Here is a 17,844-nt window from a genome sequence, read left to right as displayed (position 1 = left end):
TAGCTTTTATGATCAGCGTCTCTGAGTTGGAGATTGACTAGAGACCAACTTTCAGTTTAAGAGAATATTCTTTCTTTCTCTAGAGCAATCAGAACTGAAGACAGCGTGGGTGGACGCGGAGCTCGCCCCTGGGGATCCGGCAAAGACCCCAGGTGCGCTGCACTGTGCGATTCTGTGCACCTGCGGTGAAGTGGGCCTCTCGATCCTTGTTGGCCTTTCATGAAAACCATGTCTTCTGCTGGGCTGTGGTGTCTTTATACTTGTGTCCCCTTAAGCAGAGGGGGATTTTAGGCTTTTATTTACTGGGATAACTTTTAAAATGGGTTTGCTATGTTGCTATAAGATTTGAAACTGTTTTTAAAATTCTTTCACCAAGCCCTGGCTGGTTTGGCTCAGCAGTTAGAGCATCGGCCTGCGGACCAGAGAGACCTGGGTTTGGTTCCCGCTAAGGGCACGTACCTCGGTTGCAGTTTGTCCCCGACCCTGGTTGGGTCGTGCGGGTGGCAATGACTCAATGTGTCCCTTTCACGTCGATGTTTCTCTTTCTCTCTCTCCCTCCCACTCTATCTGAACAAAATATTGAAAAATGTCCTCAGGTGAGAATTAAAAAAAAAAAAATTATTTCACCAAAACCTATAAAGAACTTGTAAAACTCAACACCAAGAAAACAAACAATCCAATTAAAAAATGGGCAGAGGACCTGAATAGACATTTCTCCAAAGACGACAAACAAAAGTGCAAGCGACATATGAAGAATGCTCAACACCACTAATCATCAGAAATGCAAATTAAAACCACAATGAGGTCACCTCACACCTGTCAGAATGGCCACCATCAACAAATCATCGCGAGGGTGTGGAGAAAAGAGCCCTCGTGCACTGCCGGTGGGAATGCGGACTGCTGCCGCCACTGTGGAAAGCAGTATGGAGTTACCTCAAAAAATTAAAAATGGACCTGCCTTATGACCCAGCAATTTCACTTCTGGGAATTTATCCAAAGAAACCCAAAACACTAGTTGGAACGAATATATGCACCCCTGTGTTCATTGCAGTATTATTTACAATAGTCAAGATTTGGAAGCAGTCCAAGTGTCTATCAGTAGATGAGTTGATAAAAAGCTGTGGTACATGTACACAACAGAATACTACTCGGCCATAAAAAAAAAAAAAAAAGGAATTCTTACCCTTTGTATCAGCATGGATGGACCTGGAGAGCATTATGCTGAGTGAAATAAGCCAGTCAGAGAAGACAGATACGATATACTCACTTATATGTGGAATCTAATGAACAAAATAAACCAACAAACAAAATAGAAACAGACTCATTGATACAGAGAAGAGAGTGACAGCTGTCAGAGGGCAGGGGTATTCGGGGCTGGATGAAAAAGGTAAAGGGATTAAGCAAAAAAAACCTTCATAGACACAGAAAACAGTATGGTGATTACCAGAGGGGAAGGGGGTGGGGAAGATAGAAGAGGGTAAAGGGGGAACATAAATGGTGATGGAAGGAGACTAGACTTGGGGTGGTGAACACAATACAATATACAATACAATCATTTTGTCTTATTTTAGCCAAACAAATTTGCATGTTTGCTCATTCCCCAAGTACATGACACTATATTTGCATACACTTCAGAATGCTTTTTTAAGTTCCTGGATATTCTGTATTTTATTTTTCTGTGACTTTCCAAAGTTCTTGTATACATTGCATCTTTTTTTTTTTCCCCTCACCCGATGACATTTTTCCATATTTTGTTCAGATAGAGTGGGAGAGAAAGAGAGAAACATCGATGTGAAAGGGACACATCGAGTAGCTGCCACCCACATGACCCAACCAGGGCCGGGGACAAACTGCCCTTAGCAGGAACCGAACCCAGGTCTCTCCTGACCGTAGCCCAATGCTCTAACTGCTGAGCCAAACTGGCCAGGGCTATACATTAAATCTTGATTTCCCAAAATCATTTGCAGATCAAAGTTCAGTGACAAGTTTCACTTGAGGTACAAATTTGACATTTCTCTGAGGCTTCATGGTGTCCCAGATCTGTGCTAGTTTTGCTCCTTAAAGGAAGTGCTTGGTTGTGCTGTTTCTGTCATTTCATGGCTGCAGGGACTATGCCTTTCTGGTGTCTGCAAAGGGATAGGCAGGAAGTACTTCGAGGCGGTGTAGGGCGAGGAGTGGGTCACCTGGGACATGTTGCAGGGCAGGCTTTTCACAAGTTTGAACTCGAGAGGATTCAGACTTCTATTTTCTTCTTTTGAATATAATCTTTTTACATAAACTTATTTTAAGTTGTTATCCTTAAAGGCAAACGTACACAGTATAAGCAAATGTAACATTAGATTTACTGCCGTTGCACATCCATGTTGTCCCTGAAAGGAAGAAAAACGTGTTGAATGTTCTCAATCTTGATTCCATAGGATCTTGATTACAAATCTTTTTTTTAATTTTATTTTTTTTATTCTCATCCGAGGACATTTTTCCATTTTTTGTTCAGATAGAGATAGAGTGGGAGGGAGAGAGAGAGAGAGAAACATTGACGTGAAGGGACACATCGAGTGGCTGGCTGCCACCCGCATGACCCAACCAGGGCCGGGGACAAACTGCAACCGAGGTACGCGCCCTTAGCGGGAACTGAACCTGGGTCTGTCTGGACTGCAGGCCGATGCTCTAACCACTGAGCCAAACCAGGCAGGACTTGATTACAAATCTTTTTATTTTATTTTATTTTGCTGTGATAATATATATGCATTTTTTTTGTGGTAATATATATTTTTTAAAGTAATACAGGTACCTCTTGAATAATCTGATTTACAACTTTGGTACTACCACTTCATTTCAGTTTGCATTTAAACTTAAAATTATTTTTGGCTCCCATGATTCCTTACCTTAAGGGGTCAGCATTGGCAGACTGGCATGTCCGATGTGAAGATGAAAGGTGCCCTGTGACACTCATCTTGGTTTGTGAGTTATAAAGTCAAAGCTCTTAGGTGGTAATATTCTGTAATCGAAAGATTTCGCATAGAGGCAGGCTCTGTTAACTTTGATTTGCATCATGCAAACCGTGCAGTGCGGTAGCATTATGTGCTACTTTGCTGACTGAGAAAAAAGCAGAGGTGAGCCTGACACAGGAAGTGACGTGTCCATGGCTGGCGAGGCCAGATGTCACATGGTTCGGTGTCGTTGTGAGGGTTTTGCTGCAGTTGAGTATTCCTGTGTGAAGACACTGGCAGTAGGACTATGTCTGGACACGCTGCTTTCACAGTGGTGTGACTGAGCCATTTCCAGTGTTAATCTGTTTTCAGAACAGTCGATAGTGAGTACTGTGCAGAACATAAAATTTGCTCTATCAGCAGTATTTACAGAGTATAATATCACATATTTCCTTGTTACCAGTTGAAATAGATGCCCATGAATGCAATTTTCAATAATACGGCTTCCAACTTCTGTTGTGAAGAGGACAGTTTATGTAGCAACCAAGGAACATCTGCCGAAAATCTGTTCACTGTCATAGATTTAAGTGTGAATTCTGATTGAATTTGAACTAGAAAACTAATCCTTTAGGTGTTCAGCATCATTTTGTGGAACACGTGTGTGCAAACAGGCCTTTTCTGTGTTAGAACAACTGAAGTCAAAATACAGACTCGGCCTGGAGATGTGTGAGAAAGCTTATTCATCTTTCTTCTGACTAGTCCAACATTGGTGATTCACTTGAAAGAAAATAACAAGATCTGCCAAAATAAACTGTACCTGATATTGAAACTTTATTTTTTTGTAGTTGTGGTCAAATGGTTCTGTAATAGCTATAAATACAATATTACTTTATTTATAAAGTAATATAGGTCAATATGGGGGCCAGGGGATCTGTGATTTTTTTTTAAATCAATTGCTCAAGTTTTATTTATTTATTTATTTATTGAAAAATTACTATTATTATTTTTTTAATCCTCACCTGAGGACATTTTTGCATTTATCTTCAGATAGAACGGGAGGGAGAGAGGGGGGGAAGAGGAGAGAGAAACATCAATGTGAGCAAGACACATCGAGTGGCTGCCACCTACACGACCCCAACTGGGGCCGGGGACAAACTGCAACCAAAGTACATGCCCTATGGGAACCGAACCCGGGCCTCTCTGTTCGTGGGCCAATGCTCTGACTGCTGAGCCAAACTGGCTGGTGTAGTTGTTACCAACTTGTTTGTCATCCTACACACGATTTCTGTGGAATGTTTATACTTTCCTACCACTTTCTAAAAGTCTAATATGACATATTCTTACCAATTATGTCATTTTATGGCCCTTGATAACATTGGGAATTTCCTAAATTCCTGAGAGTTTTGAATATTTCTTCTGGTCCTTTATAATCTGTTTTTAGTTTTAGGCCATTCATAGGAATTTCTGTTTCTCAAAGTACCTTTCACATATGTGGAAATAATTTATATGGATTAGCAATTGAGCGTTTTCTCTATTTTGATGTAGATTAAAGGACATTGAAATTGTTTTTTCTGTCTCGACTAAGAGCATTGTGTAGATGAACGAGTTTGTGTGACTAGAATGGTTCTCGCTGCTTTCAGTGCCGGGGAGCCGACTGCGCCCATGGAGGAGCCCCCCGTGGTGGAGGAGCCCCCCGACCCCCTGGAGGAGGGGTCTCCGGCCAAGTAGGTATTTCATTCCTTTTTCCATTGGGTTGTTGGTGTTTACTTACATATTTCTTCCAGAAAAGGAAGCTCAGCCTTTTGTCATATCATAGAGGTTGATCTACTTAGTGTATTAATGAATAATTGAACTAATTAATAATTCAAATCTAATGAATTCTTGGTAATGATAATGAATGGGTTAAATTCACGTCTTCTGTCCTGTGTCCACAGCATCTTTTCCATCAGCAGCCTGTACTATGACTCGTCCCTGTCTTTTCATGACCCCCTTCACTTGTCCTTTTTTTCTCTCCTTCCTCTTTTTTTCATGGAGCTGAGGTCCCTGCTCCATCGCTAGCACTCTTGCCAAGTCTTCAAACTCTCTCGCTCCTTGGATTTTCTGTTTTGCCTTGCTGTGCATCCGCCTCCTGGATGACCGTGAGCCATCTGACTTCCCCGGCCTGCGCCCACAGGCTGAGCACTGCCAGTCACCCCTGACCACCAGCATTCCGAAGTGAGCCCTCCGCACCACCCAACAGCGCCCATTTCTTGGGGCCACTCTCTCAATGACTGGTTTAATCCTTCTGGTCTCCTCAGATCTCTGACACTGCCCCCCACTTGCCCATACCTGCTCTTTCATTTTCTAGATACAACCGTGTCTCCTACATCACAGAGAAATTAGGAGCTGTCAGATGGGAGCTTCATCACCTTCCCACGCCGAGGTGCAGACCCGCCCACACCTCCATGTCTTCTAGCCTCCTTCCCTGTGGGGTTCCTCCCGGCTCCTCCCACCTCTTAGGGCTTGGGAGCTGTTTCCTGCTAACTTCACAGAAGCCTCGCCCTGTCAGTTAGCTCCTCCATCTTCAAGTATACTCACCTCTTTCCTCCAGCTCTGGTCTTCTAATCGGCATTTAAACATGCTCAGTTTCTCCTATTTTAAATCTTCTCCTCTTGTCCCACATTCTCAAACAGCCACCTTTTTCCGGTGTGTGCTCTTTCTTCACTTTCTCCCTTTTCACTTTACCCTCCCTTCACTCCAGGTCTGGCTCTGTCCCCACTGCCCTTCCGAAACAGTCCTGCATGTCTCTGGACCTAATGGATATTTTGGTCTGTGTCGTCCTTGACCTCTCAGAGCATCTGACTTCATTGATCTTTGTTGTTGTTGTTAATTCTCACCCAAGGATATTTTTCCATTGATTTTTAGGTAGAGTGGGAGGGAAGGAGGTTGAGAGAGAGAAAGAGAATAGCATCGATGCGAGAGAGACACATCAATTGGTTGCTTCCTGCATGACCCTGACGGGGGCTGGGCATCGAACCTGCAACCCAGGTATGTGCCCTTTACCAGGAATTAAACCCTCAACCCTTCAGTCCGAAGGCTGATGCCCTACCCTCTGAGCCACACTGGCCAGGGCCATTGATCGTCTTCAGGGCACCCTGCCGTTGGTTTCCGTGATTTCTGCACTTCAGCTTCCCTTCTGCCTCTCAGCTCCTTTGCAGACTCATCCTTATCTCTCTGGGCTTTTAAAGTATTTAGTTCTTCTGGGCTCTGCCTTAGGCCTCTTCTCTTTCTCTAGCGTCTCTTTGTAGGAACGCATGCACTGTGCAGCTTGAATTGTCATTGATACACTCACTCTAGAACATGTGCCTTGGGCTCCAAACTTCAGCATGTACTTCAGGCCTGTGCATCCACCTTCCTACTGGACACCTCCCCTTGGACGTCGCAGCTGCTCCTCCTGTGCCGTGTGTCCAGGGCTGAGGTCCACTCTCCTCCGCTCCTCATTAGGTGTTCCATCTTATGGAACAGCATTGCCATCCAACCAAACAGGCATTGGCACAAACCAAAACCTGGGAATCATCCTTGAGACTTCCTTCTTCTTGACTCCCTTCCCCCAAAATCTAGTCTGTTACTCTGCCCTGGTGATCAGTACCTTCTAATATCCACCGCCTTCACTCACCATCAGTCTCCGCTTTTGTCATCTGATCTGCTCACCTTCTAGCAGCCCGTTGCCACACTGAAGTGGCTTTCACACTGGCAATCCGATTGTCATGCCCTCATGCCTTTCATACGACCCCGGTGCCCTCATGTGCCTTTTCTGTTCTTTGTCCTGACCTGCATGGTCCTGTGTGGCCTGGCCCCTGCAGAGTTCCTGTGCTTTCTCTGTTCACCAGGTGGCCCTTACTTTTTGTTTCCCAATACCTTTCTCCTGCCTCTACCCCCACACTTGCCATAGAGCTTTTACAAGTACTGTTTCCTTTTTGTTCAGTATCTCTCCTCCAAACCCTCTTCCGCCCTTCACCTGTTTAATTACTCATCCTTCAGCTGCCAAGAAGCAGGATGTCTGTTGGTTTAAGAATATAGATTCCAATGTCCGGCCAGTGTGGCTCGGTGGACTGAGTGCTGTCCCATGGACTGAGAGGTTCCTGTTCAATTCCTGGTCTGGGTACACGCCCGGGTTGCAGGCTTGATCCCCAGTAGGGGGCGTGCAGGAGGCAGCTAATTGATGTTTCTCACACCTGTGTTTCTCTTCTCTAGAAAATCAATTAAAAAAACAAAACAAAAAAGGTTATAGACTCCAAACCAGTATGCTGGGTTTAGATCCCAGCTCTGCCACTTACTAGTTTGGGCAAGTTATTTAATATGTGTGTCTCAGTTTCCTTCATCTGTAAAATGAGAATAATAGTAGGGCTTCCGTCAGAGGGTTATTATAAGGGTTGGTTGAGGGTTATGTGTATGTGTGTCATGTAGAGTAGGACCTGGTACATAGTGCTGTATAAATATCTGCTGTTTTTATTATCACTTATTGCAAGAGTAAAATGCTACCGTGATTGATGATTTTGAAAGCTGTTAATTTATCATTCAAAACAACTAAGAAATGCATTTAAAGAAGTAGATTAACAGTTAATATGAATATTTAGACACAGAGTTAATTAAGGAAATAGGTTAACATTGTATGTGGATGTTGAGAGAGTGAGTTAAGTAGTTACTTTTAGGAAAAATTGTATCTTTTTTGAGCCAATAAACCATTTCTACAAATTCAGGTAACAAAACAGAATAATAGAGAGTAAATTATAGCATTATTCTAATGTATAGAATTGATCTCAGTACTCTAGCACTGATAATATTAGACAAAGTAATTCTTTCAATTAATTGGTTGCTCTGAAAGACAAAGGAGTGACTTGGCGGCCATGTCGCTGTCTGCAGCGTCCTGGCAGAGCCGCCAGCACACCCACCAGCACACCCTCCTCTCCTGCCGGCGCCTGGCCGGGGAGCCCTGGTGTAGGGCTGCAGGAGCTGCGCCGGCGCAGCTGCGCACACAGGGCAGGCTGTGCTGAGAAAGCCTTGTTTCTGCACTGCCTCATCAAATGTTAAAATTTTTCTAATTGTACAGTTATAATTTTTGGTAATTTCAAAATTAGGCAGGTATGTGTAAGAAAATGGTGATGCTCTCTGATCTTGTCTTTGTCTGAATATTATAACACTCAAGCTTTTGACATTCAGCCAGAATGTCAAAATGTATATTCAGTGTGCTTCTTGGTTTAGAACTTCTTGAAGGGTGAATTTAATGTATCAGTTTTATAATTTTGGGTTTTATACTTAGGTCTCTGATCCATTTTTTAAAGAAAGTAATGCATATTTACTTGATCCCTTTTGAGTTGATTTTTGTATACAGTTTGTGGAGTGGATAGAAGCTCCTTTCTTTGCATATCCAGTCATTCAGCACACTGAGCACCATTGTTGAAAATCAGTTGCCCATGTATGTGTGGGTGTATTTCTGTACTCTCTGTTTTGTTGGTCTGTCTGTATTACACTAATATCACACTATCTTGATTATCCTTAAGTCACTTTTTAAAAAAATCCTCACCTGAGTATATTTTTTCAGTTATTTTCAGACAGAGTGGGAGGGAGAGAAAGAGAGAGAAACATCAGTATAAGAGAGACACATCGATTATTGCCTCCTGCATGACCCCAACCAGGGCTGGGGACCAAACCATAACCAAGGTATGTGCCCTTCACTGGAATTGAACCCTGGACTCTGGTCAGTGGGCCAATGCTCTAACCACTGAGCAAAACCAGCCAGGGCTTCTTAAGTCACTTTTAATCTATGTGTTTTCTCTTTTTTCCCCTTGCAGTTTATTTCTTGAAGAAACTAGGTCATATGTCCAAAGAGTCTCCCAGAGTCAGATTTTTACTGAAGCATCCCTATGGGCAATGGTGTGCTGGTAAATACTTAATATCTGGTTCTCTGGGATTAAAAACTCACATCTATTGCACTTGCTAGTTTCTGTGGTATAAATATTCTTAAATAGCTGATTTAGAACTACCAATATGCCCTGGTCAGTTTTATTCATCCATTTTCAGAATAATGAGTTGGTTTCCTAGCGTCCTTCTAAGGTGCCAGATCTTTTTAAAGTGTCATTATGAACTTAGAGATTTTAACATATTTCCCAGCTCTGTCAGTCAAATGTCTTAGAAACAGTCAAGAACCTAATTGCTGTGAGCACCCCTAGAGCCTAGACTATGGTCTCTAAATACCATGTTCTATGAAAGGACTGTGGCTGTTTGAAAAATGGCTCATTATGAAATATGGGATAGGAAGTATAGATGATGAGTTTTTATTTAAACTGATTCATTTTTTGTGTAGGGGGAGCCTCTTCAAGTTTATTCATGATCACTTTGACACACATTTAGTGGTCTTCAGTAGCTTCCTGCTTTCTGGTAAGACATGTTGTTCTAGACTCATCATCTTTACTTCCTATGCCATATTTCATAATATGTTTAAATTTTTGAGGAACTATCAGACTAATGGCCACACTATTTCATATTCCCACCAGCAATATATGAGGTTCCAGTTTATTCACATCCTTGCCAACACTTTTTAAATATCCTCTGGGTCTAAACACCCAGTGAGTGTGGAGTGGTGAAAGTTGTGGTTTTGATTTTCATTTTGCTGATGGCTAATGACATGAGCATCTTATTGGCTATTTATAGACCTATTTTTGGAAAAATGTCTTTTCAGAGCCTTGCCTGTTTTTTAGTTGGGTCATTTCTTTTTACTGAGTTGTAAGAGTCCTTTATATAGTCTTAGATGCAAGTCCCTTGTCAGATGTATAATTATCAAATAGTTTCTACCATCTATGGGTTGTCGTTTTACTTTCCTGATGGTATTCTTCGCAGCACAAAGGTTTTCAGTTTTGGTGATGTCCAATTTGTTTGCTTTTTCTTTTGTTGCTTGTGGTTTTGGTGTCATATGTAAGAAACCATTGCCAAGTCCAAAGTCATGAAGGTTTATACCTATGTTTTCTAAGTCTTATACTTCTAGCTCTTATATTTATGGTGTGAGGTAGGGTCCAACTTCATTTTTTTGCACGTAGATATCTCATTTTCCCAGCACCATTTCTTTCTTTTTTTGAAAAAAATTTTTATTTACTTTTCTTACAGATGTCCCTCCTTTTTCCCCCATTGATATCCTCCTCCCTGCTCCGCTCCCCTCCCCCCACAGTATCGTTGGTTATGTCCATTGGTTCCATTGGTTATGCATATATGCATGTCAGTGCTTTGGTTCATCTCTTCCTGCCCCCGCCCCCACACACCATTTCTTGAAGAGACTGTTCTCCTTTTGTCTTTAGCATTCTGGTCCAAAAAAGTCAGTTTATCATAAATGTGAGGGTTTATTTCTGGACTTTATTAATCTACATGTTTATCTTCTGTTTGTTTGTTTTTTTCTATCCTTACCCGAGGACATTTTTCCATTTTTTGTTCAGATAGAGCAGGAGGGAGAGAGAGGAAGAGAATGACAGGGAAAAACATCAACATGAAAGGGACACATCAAGCGGCCGCCTCCCACACAATCCAACCAGGGCCGGGGACAAACTGCAACCGAGGTACGTGCCCTCAGCAGGAACCGAACCTGGGTCTCTCTGGACTGCAGGCCGACGCTCTAACTGCTGAGCCAAACTGGCCAGGGCTTTTCTGTTTTCTTTTAAAAACTTGAATTTATTTATTTATTTTTAAAGATTTTTGTTTTTATTTATTTATTTTTTCTTTATTGATTTGAGAGAGTGAGGGAGGGGGAGAGATAGAAACATCGATGGGCCGCCTCCTGCATGCCCCCACTGGGGATCGGGTCCACAACCTGGGCATGTGCCCTGACCGGGAATTAGTTGGCGACCTCTTGGTGCATGGGTCTACGCTCAGCCACTGAGCCACACCAGCTGGGCAAAACTTATGAATTTAAAGATGACATTTACAAAAGTAGGCATTTGTGGCCCATTGTTTTATAATCTATTTTCCTTTATTTGTTTTATGTCAGTAGCTTCTCCCATTTTCTTCTACAGTTACCTCATTTTATGTGTAATGCCATAAAGTACAATGTTAATGTCATTGGGATGGTAATGTTCCTGTTTTTCAAAGACTGCTTTGAACACAGACAGGAAGTATCTTCAGTTGGCAATGTTGGCATAAAATCATGAAAATAAAATAAGGAAGCTTATGGCTCAAAGATTTTCTTACTTAGATTTGAGGTGCAGTACCATGAAAGTATGTTAAACTAATGGTTATGACTTTTTCTTTGAGAAAGGAGAGATTTCAGACCCATCAAAAATTATTCCTTATGATTATACTTTCTAGAGTTCCTGAGTTGGAGGTAGAAGAAGAAACTCAAGTTCAAGAGATGACCCTAGATGAGTGGAAAACGCTTCAAGAACAGACCAGACCGAAGCCTGAATTTAACATCCGGAAACCTGAGTCCACGGTCCCTTCCAGAGCTGTGGTGATACACAAGTCCAGATACAGAGATGACGTAAGCATGATGCTTTGTGTCTGGAGCTAATCTTCACTGGTACCTTACTGGAAACAAAATGGGCCTTTCGCTTCTATTTTGAAAATGTAACATTAGTAGTTGACATTCTAGTTTCTACCTAAGAGTAATCAAGATGATGTGTCTTTATTGTGAAATAATTAAATCTTGACCTCTTGATACTTGATACAAAGCAGTAATGGTGACAGAATTTTCTGCTCACCCAGAATTGTGCTGAGACTGTGCAAATACTGTATGTTAATTGCACTTTAATTTTGTCTCGAGAGAGGTACAGAATGTTTCTGAATGATGCCATTTCAAAGGATGACTACTCTGCACTTACATGATTAAATTACCTTCACCTCTAATTCTTAGGGCATCTAATTGGGAGGGGTTGATCATTTGAAACCGGTCGGGGTGCTGTGCCCTGAGGCACCTTTCTGTCACTGCAGTCTTGCCCGTGTGCCTGACTGCTGACACGCGCATGCGGAGCCCAGGAGCCCGGAGCCTGCTGTCCAGGCGGGTGCTCACAGCGCCTCTCTCCTGAGAGATGGTTTATGTTCAGCTCTGTCAGAGGCCTCAGCTTTGACAATATCTATCAGCGTGTATTGATAAGCATGGTCAGCAAGACTTTGAATTACGTTTCTGTTTAAGTTACTGAATTTAAGGGTATACTGAAGCATTCTGATTTTAAAATTTATAATCTGCATCATTCAGCCACATCGGTTTGTCTTGATATTAGTCTCTATGTCAGTGATAGGGATGAGCAAACCCTTCCATTCTGCTGGATATTATTCATTTATTTTCTGTTTGAAACTCAGGAATTTCACATTATGTAGAATTATCTGTGTTCCCATTTACACTTTGGTTAGTTGTATTCTCTCTTTTTTGTTATATTTTTTATTGATTTTTAGAGAGAGAGGAAGGGAGGGGGAGAGAAAGAGAAACATTGATGAGACAGAAACCTCGACAGGCTGCCTCCTACACACCCCCTACTGGGGATCAAGCCCCAAACCTGACCAGGAATCAAACTGATGACCTTTGGGTGCATGGGACGACACTCAACCACTGAGCCACACCGTTGTATTCTTCAAACAAAGACTTTCATTAAAGGGTCACTTAGGATCCCCTCCCACCCTCCTGAGTGGGTCAGTCCAGGCTCTTAAGGGTCTCACTAGTGAGCTTTGGGCTGCTCCATTACAAGTGACTTTCTCTACACATGGAAATCTCCCAGAGCTTGCCTTTTTCTTTTTTAAACAAGTATATCAAGTAAAGCTGGGTTGGTTCTTTTCCTCTCCACTTTCTTTTCCTTTTTTTATTAATTAATTTATTTTTGTTACAGATGTTTCTCCTTTTTCCCCCCACTGATTCCCCCCTCCCACCCCTCCCTGCCCTTTCCCCAGCTTTGTTGTCCATGTCCATTGTTCATGCACACATGCATATAAGTTCTGTGGTTTATCTCTCCCCCACCACCCCCTCTTCTGGGGATTGTCAGTCTGTACCCCACTTCCACGTCTCTGGGACTTCCTCATACTGTTATGTTCATTATATTCCACAAATAAGTGAGATCATATGATATTTGTCTTTCTCTATTTGGCTTGTTTCGCTTAGGATGACACTTTCCAGGTCCCTCCATGTCGTCTCAAAGGATAGGAGATCTTTCTTTCTTACAGCTGCGTAATACTCCATTGTGTATATGTACCACAGCTTTTTGATCCATTTGTCTACTGATGGACACTTGGGCTGTTTCCAGATCTTAGCTATTGTAAATAGTGCTGCTACAAACATGGGGGTACATATATTCTTTCTGACTGGTGTTTCAGGCTTCTTAGGGTATATTCCTAGAAGTGGGATCACTGGGTCAAATGGAAGTTCAATTTTTAATTTTTTGAGGTAACACCATATTGTTTTCCATAGTGGCTGCACCAGTCTGCATTCCCACCAGCAGTGTATTAGAGTCCCCTTTTCTCCACACCCTTGCCAACACTTGTTGTTTGATGATTTGTTGATGGCGGCCATTCTGACAGGTGTGAGGTGATACCTCATTGTTGTTTTAATTTGCATCTCTCTGATGATTAGTGATGTTGAGCATTTCTTCATATGTCTCTTAGCCATTTGTATGTCCTGTTTGGAGAGGTGTCTATTTAGCTCCTCTGCCCATTTTTTAATCGGGTTCTTTGTCTTCCTTTTGTTGAGTTGTATGAGCACTCTCTATATATTGGAAATTAACCCCTTATCTGATATATCATTGGCAATTGTGCTCTCCCATACAGTGGGGTGCCTTTTCATTTTGATGATTGTATCTTTGTTCTTTTTGTTCTGGGATATTGTGAATAAAGCCTGGCCTGAAGCAAGTGGCTGTCAGGATGGGACACGCACAGCTGACTCGCAGGTGAAATAGAAGCGCTCTCCCTGATCCTCACCAGGTTCGTCCTCCGGCCCATGTGGCTTCTGGAGGGTCTGAAGCAGCTGGTGAGCTGAGTCACGAGCGTGGTCTCAGGAACGCTCACATCTTCAGTCCCTGTACATCTCATGGCCTTGGAGATCTTAGCTACATTGTTCTTAAAGCAACACAAGCCTTTGTTGTGGGCCCCCTAAGAGACAAAGACATTGGAATAATACCTCTCGTTGGCGTGGAGCTCTGCTGTTTGCCAAGTTCAGACCCAGCACTAGCCTGCAGATGGAGCTGGGCCCTCAGAGCATGGCCCTGAGGGACCTTCTCACCGGGCGCTGGCAGCCTGTGGTTTTCCAAACCTGAGGCAGCGGTTTCTTACTTTGCCTGTTACTATTTTTTGGTGTGTATCTTTTTACCAGAGGGGAAGTTCTCCTGAATTGTTTTCCTTCACCTCTTTAGCTTCAAGAGTCCATCTACTTAAGGCCTCTGCTTTATTTTTTTATTTTTTAATCCTCACCCAAAGAAATGTTTTTATTGATTTTTATTGAGAGAGGGAGGGAGAGAGAGAAACATAGATCAGTTGCCTCCCAGACGGAGCCCAACTGAAGATCGAACCAGTAAGCTATGTATGTACTCTGACCAGGAATCGAACCTGTGACCCTTCGGTGCATGGGACAGTGCTCAACCAAGCCACCCAGCCAGGGTGGCCTCTGCTTTATTTTAATATGAGACGTTGACGGGACATGAATGTTACAGGAAATCCGTAGTGAATGTAGACCACAGGGGTTGCTGTGCTCGGGGGCCTGGGGTTTCATTTCCTGGACGCGGTGCGGGAATGTTTAACCCCACGGCTCTTCAGAGAGTCTCATCCCATATCACAGGCATATTTTCTGTCGGTTTATATTTTACTTAAAAGTAAGGATTTTTTAAAAATCCATTAAGAATTGAAGCCAAATTAAAATTGGAGACTCTGATGTTTCTCACATCGATGTTTCTCTCTCTCTCTTCCCCCTCTCCCTCCTGCTCTATCTGAGGATAAATGCAAAAATGTCCTTGGTGAGGATAAAAATAAAATACAATTGGAGACTTATTTAATATAATTTTCTTTTAAGAAGAGACAGGACTTATTTGACCTCTTACAATAAAATGTACTTTCTCAAAGAAATGAATAAAGCAGTTCTTAGAGAGCAGCTGGTGTTCTCTACACGGCATTGGTAGCAGTGCCCAGACACCCACAGTCTGTTGTTCTACCGTTTTTATATACTTTGAGTAAGAACTGTTTATTCTGAATCATGCAGTTTTTAACATGTGGTATTTGTACCGTCAGCGCCTCACATTGAAAGGAACTCCATCAAGTTCTATTCAAGGAAGGGGAATATTTCCTTATTTATCAAAGTATCATTTGCAGACAAACAAAAGGCAGAAATTAAAATGTTTTAATCTTGGCAAAATACACTCAGAGGTAAAACATTTATCTCGGTTGCTGTTAGTCCTGTCGAGTCCTCCATCGTAACCTGTGAGTGACAGACATCTGGTCTCACGTGGAGCAGCAGTAAGCTCAGAGGGGGTCGCCTTAGGACTGAGCAGTGTGGCTGTCCAGCTGCAGGGCCCTCTGCTGACGCCGAGCAGCACCAGCACGGCCACCTCCCCCGCCTGCCGCCCAGGGCCCAGCGACACGCAGCAGGACGCTCTCCGGCCGCCGCGAGCCATCTTGGTGCCCTGGCAGTGCAGGCCGGGACCCCCGAGCCCAGTGCGGGTCCTTGGAGACAGCTGTGTGTGTGCTGCTGTTCCTGTGTTTCAGGTGGTAAAGGATGACTCCGAGGATGATGCCCACGTTTTCCGGAAAGCGGCCAATGACATCACATCCCAGCTGGAGATTAACTTTGGTAACCTCCCTCGTCCCGGGCGTGGAGCCAGAGGTGGCCCGCGGGGAGGCCGGGGAAGGATCAGAAGGGCAGAGAACTGTGGATCCCGAGCAGAAGTGGTAAGTGTCTAAGTCTGGGGCAGTCTTCCGAAGAGCCCGAGGGTGCCCTGGCCTGCAGGTCTCGGTCGTCAGGCTCTGTCCGGACCCCTCCTCTTCTCGTGGGTCTGAACAGTGATGTCAGCATCACGGGCATCGGCGGGGTACAGACCACGCCGCAGGCCTGGCCTCCAGGGTCTCGGAGGCCCACCGCCTGCCCTCCAGGTGTGCTCAGAGAAAAACCCACTCGTCCGCAGCAGACAGGATCCCAGGCTTGGGATCAGATCCTTGCACCTGATGGTTGCTTCCTCTCGATGGCCTGACCGTGTGCCCTGTGACGCTTTCAGGGCAGACAGAAGCCTCTGAATCCGCTTCTCACCTCAGCCCCGCCTCCCACCCCTCAGCCCCGCCTCCCACCCCTCAGCCCCGCCTCCCACCCCTCAGCCCCGCCTCCCACCCCTCAGCCCCGCCTCCCACCCCTCAGCCCCGCCTTCCACCCCTCAGCCCCGCCTCCCACCCCTCAGCCCCGCCTCCCACCCCTCAGCCAGGCTGCTCTGCCTCCAGTTCTGCACAGTTGCCCTCACCGCCCGGGGCCTTGCCTGCTTCCCTAGGCAGCGGCTCCCACCTCGCCTTCTCAGAGAAGGCTTCTTGGATTACATTTCCTTCCAGACCGGTTCAGTCCTTGAACAAGAAATTGTATTTCTTCTCGTTGAAGCATTATCTCCGTTGGTAACTGTGTTCTCAGTGGTACGATTAGTGGTCATGTCCGTGGCAGCAGCAATCATGTGTTGCTTTTATCTGTTTGCTCAGGGCCTACCACAGTGTAAGCATAGCAGGTGCCTCATGTTTTATGAACAAATACATGAATATCTACTTAGTGGGAGTTGGGCACAAGGTCCTGTGTCTTCGGGTGATGAGCAGCAGCACCCTCTGTGGCTGCCCCGTCCCCACACTGCTGGGAGCAGCCCCTGGACGAGTGCCTGCAGGCTGTCACCTCAGCAAGAGCAGACACACCCGTCTCTTCTGGGCACATTTGAAGCCAGATTGGAAAGGGTTCTGTTCTGAGAATAGAAAATGCACATTCTCTCCCTCGCAAGCAGAGCTCAGCCACCCGCAGCACCAGCGTGGAGGGTGGAGGTCGGAGCTAGACCCCTGCCGCCCACCTGTGCTCTCAGCTCAGAACTGGCAGCGGCCCCCCTCTTCATGGTCAGGTCGCACCATCTCATATTCCGTGTTCTCTGTTCATTCACTGAGCCTTACCTCTGGGAGGACCCGATCTAACAGGAAAACCTTCCCTGACCAGTGTACTTGGCCACCAAATTGCTTTGGACACCCCTGCTGTGGGCTCCTTCCCGGGGCGCCTGTTACTGAAGTTACCACACACTGCCCGTCTGTTTCCCTTCCCTGTGGGCTGCTCCAGGCGGGACGGCTGCGCCAGCTCATGGCCAGTCAGCATTCTGCCCTGTGCATTGCACGGAGGCGGCGCAGACACAGGGTCCTTCGGGGAGGACTTGTGCGAGGAAAGGGGAGGGGAGGCACCGCCGGGCACTTCGTCCAGGGGCCAGCGCCTCCCCCAGGACCGGCAGCCCGCTTTCCACCGCCCCTCCCCCCGGAGAGCAGCCCCGGGGCTCCCCGCAGGGCTCAGCGGGTGGGAGTGGTGCAATCACAGCTGCTTCCAACACTTTTCTTTTTTAGACTAAAGACGTTGCTCCAAACCCGGATGACCCTGAAGACTTCCCTGCCCTGGCTTGAGAGAGCCCTGCTTCCCTGGGACTCGCGCCGGCACACTGCAGGGGAGAGTCCACTCTAAGAACAATACATGTTGCTTTATCTCCCGCTAGTGTGACTTCATTCACTTCCTGGCCGGGCGGGCGGGGCGGGGCGGGGCCGGGGGCTGCCCTTGCGTCAGGGTTAGTCTGGCTCTTTCCCACGAAGGTGGAGAATGGGGATTATTTTTTTAATCTAAGCATTTACAAATGAAGCTTAAAAAGAATGTTTAAACGGTGTGCATAGAGATTGTAAATAGAATTTCGAGTCTACTGAGCAAGCTGTGTAGCCGCTG

At 44.9% G+C, this 17,844-nt stretch overlaps 1 protein-coding gene across 1 annotated transcript in view; it reads left to right on the top strand.

The window, feature by feature from the left end:
• HABP4 (hyaluronan binding protein 4) overlaps positions 1 to 17,638 on the top strand; it is a 37,802-nt gene extending 20,164 nt beyond the window's left edge. The window contains exons 4-8 of the mRNA XM_036261359.1: positions 84 to 152; positions 4,571 to 4,654; positions 11,259 to 11,430; positions 15,624 to 15,806; positions 17,478 to 17,638. Coding sequence (XP_036117252.1) covers positions 84 to 152; positions 4,571 to 4,654; positions 11,259 to 11,430; positions 15,624 to 15,806; positions 17,478 to 17,534 — 565 coding nt within the window. The 3' untranslated portion in view covers positions 17,535 to 17,638. The remainder of the gene's footprint in view (positions 1 to 83; positions 153 to 4,570; positions 4,655 to 11,258; positions 11,431 to 15,623; positions 15,807 to 17,477) is intronic.
• The last annotated feature ends 206 nt before the right edge of the window (positions 17,639 to 17,844 follow it).

This window comes from Molossus molossus, unplaced genomic scaffold (genome assembly GCF_014108415.1).
Source record: "Molossus molossus isolate mMolMol1 unplaced genomic scaffold, mMolMol1.p scaffold_m16_p_14, whole genome shotgun sequence".
NCBI classification, from domain to species: Eukaryota; Metazoa; Chordata; class Mammalia; order Chiroptera; family Molossidae; genus Molossus; species Molossus molossus.
This window is presented reverse-complemented; position numbering and strand designations above follow the sequence as displayed.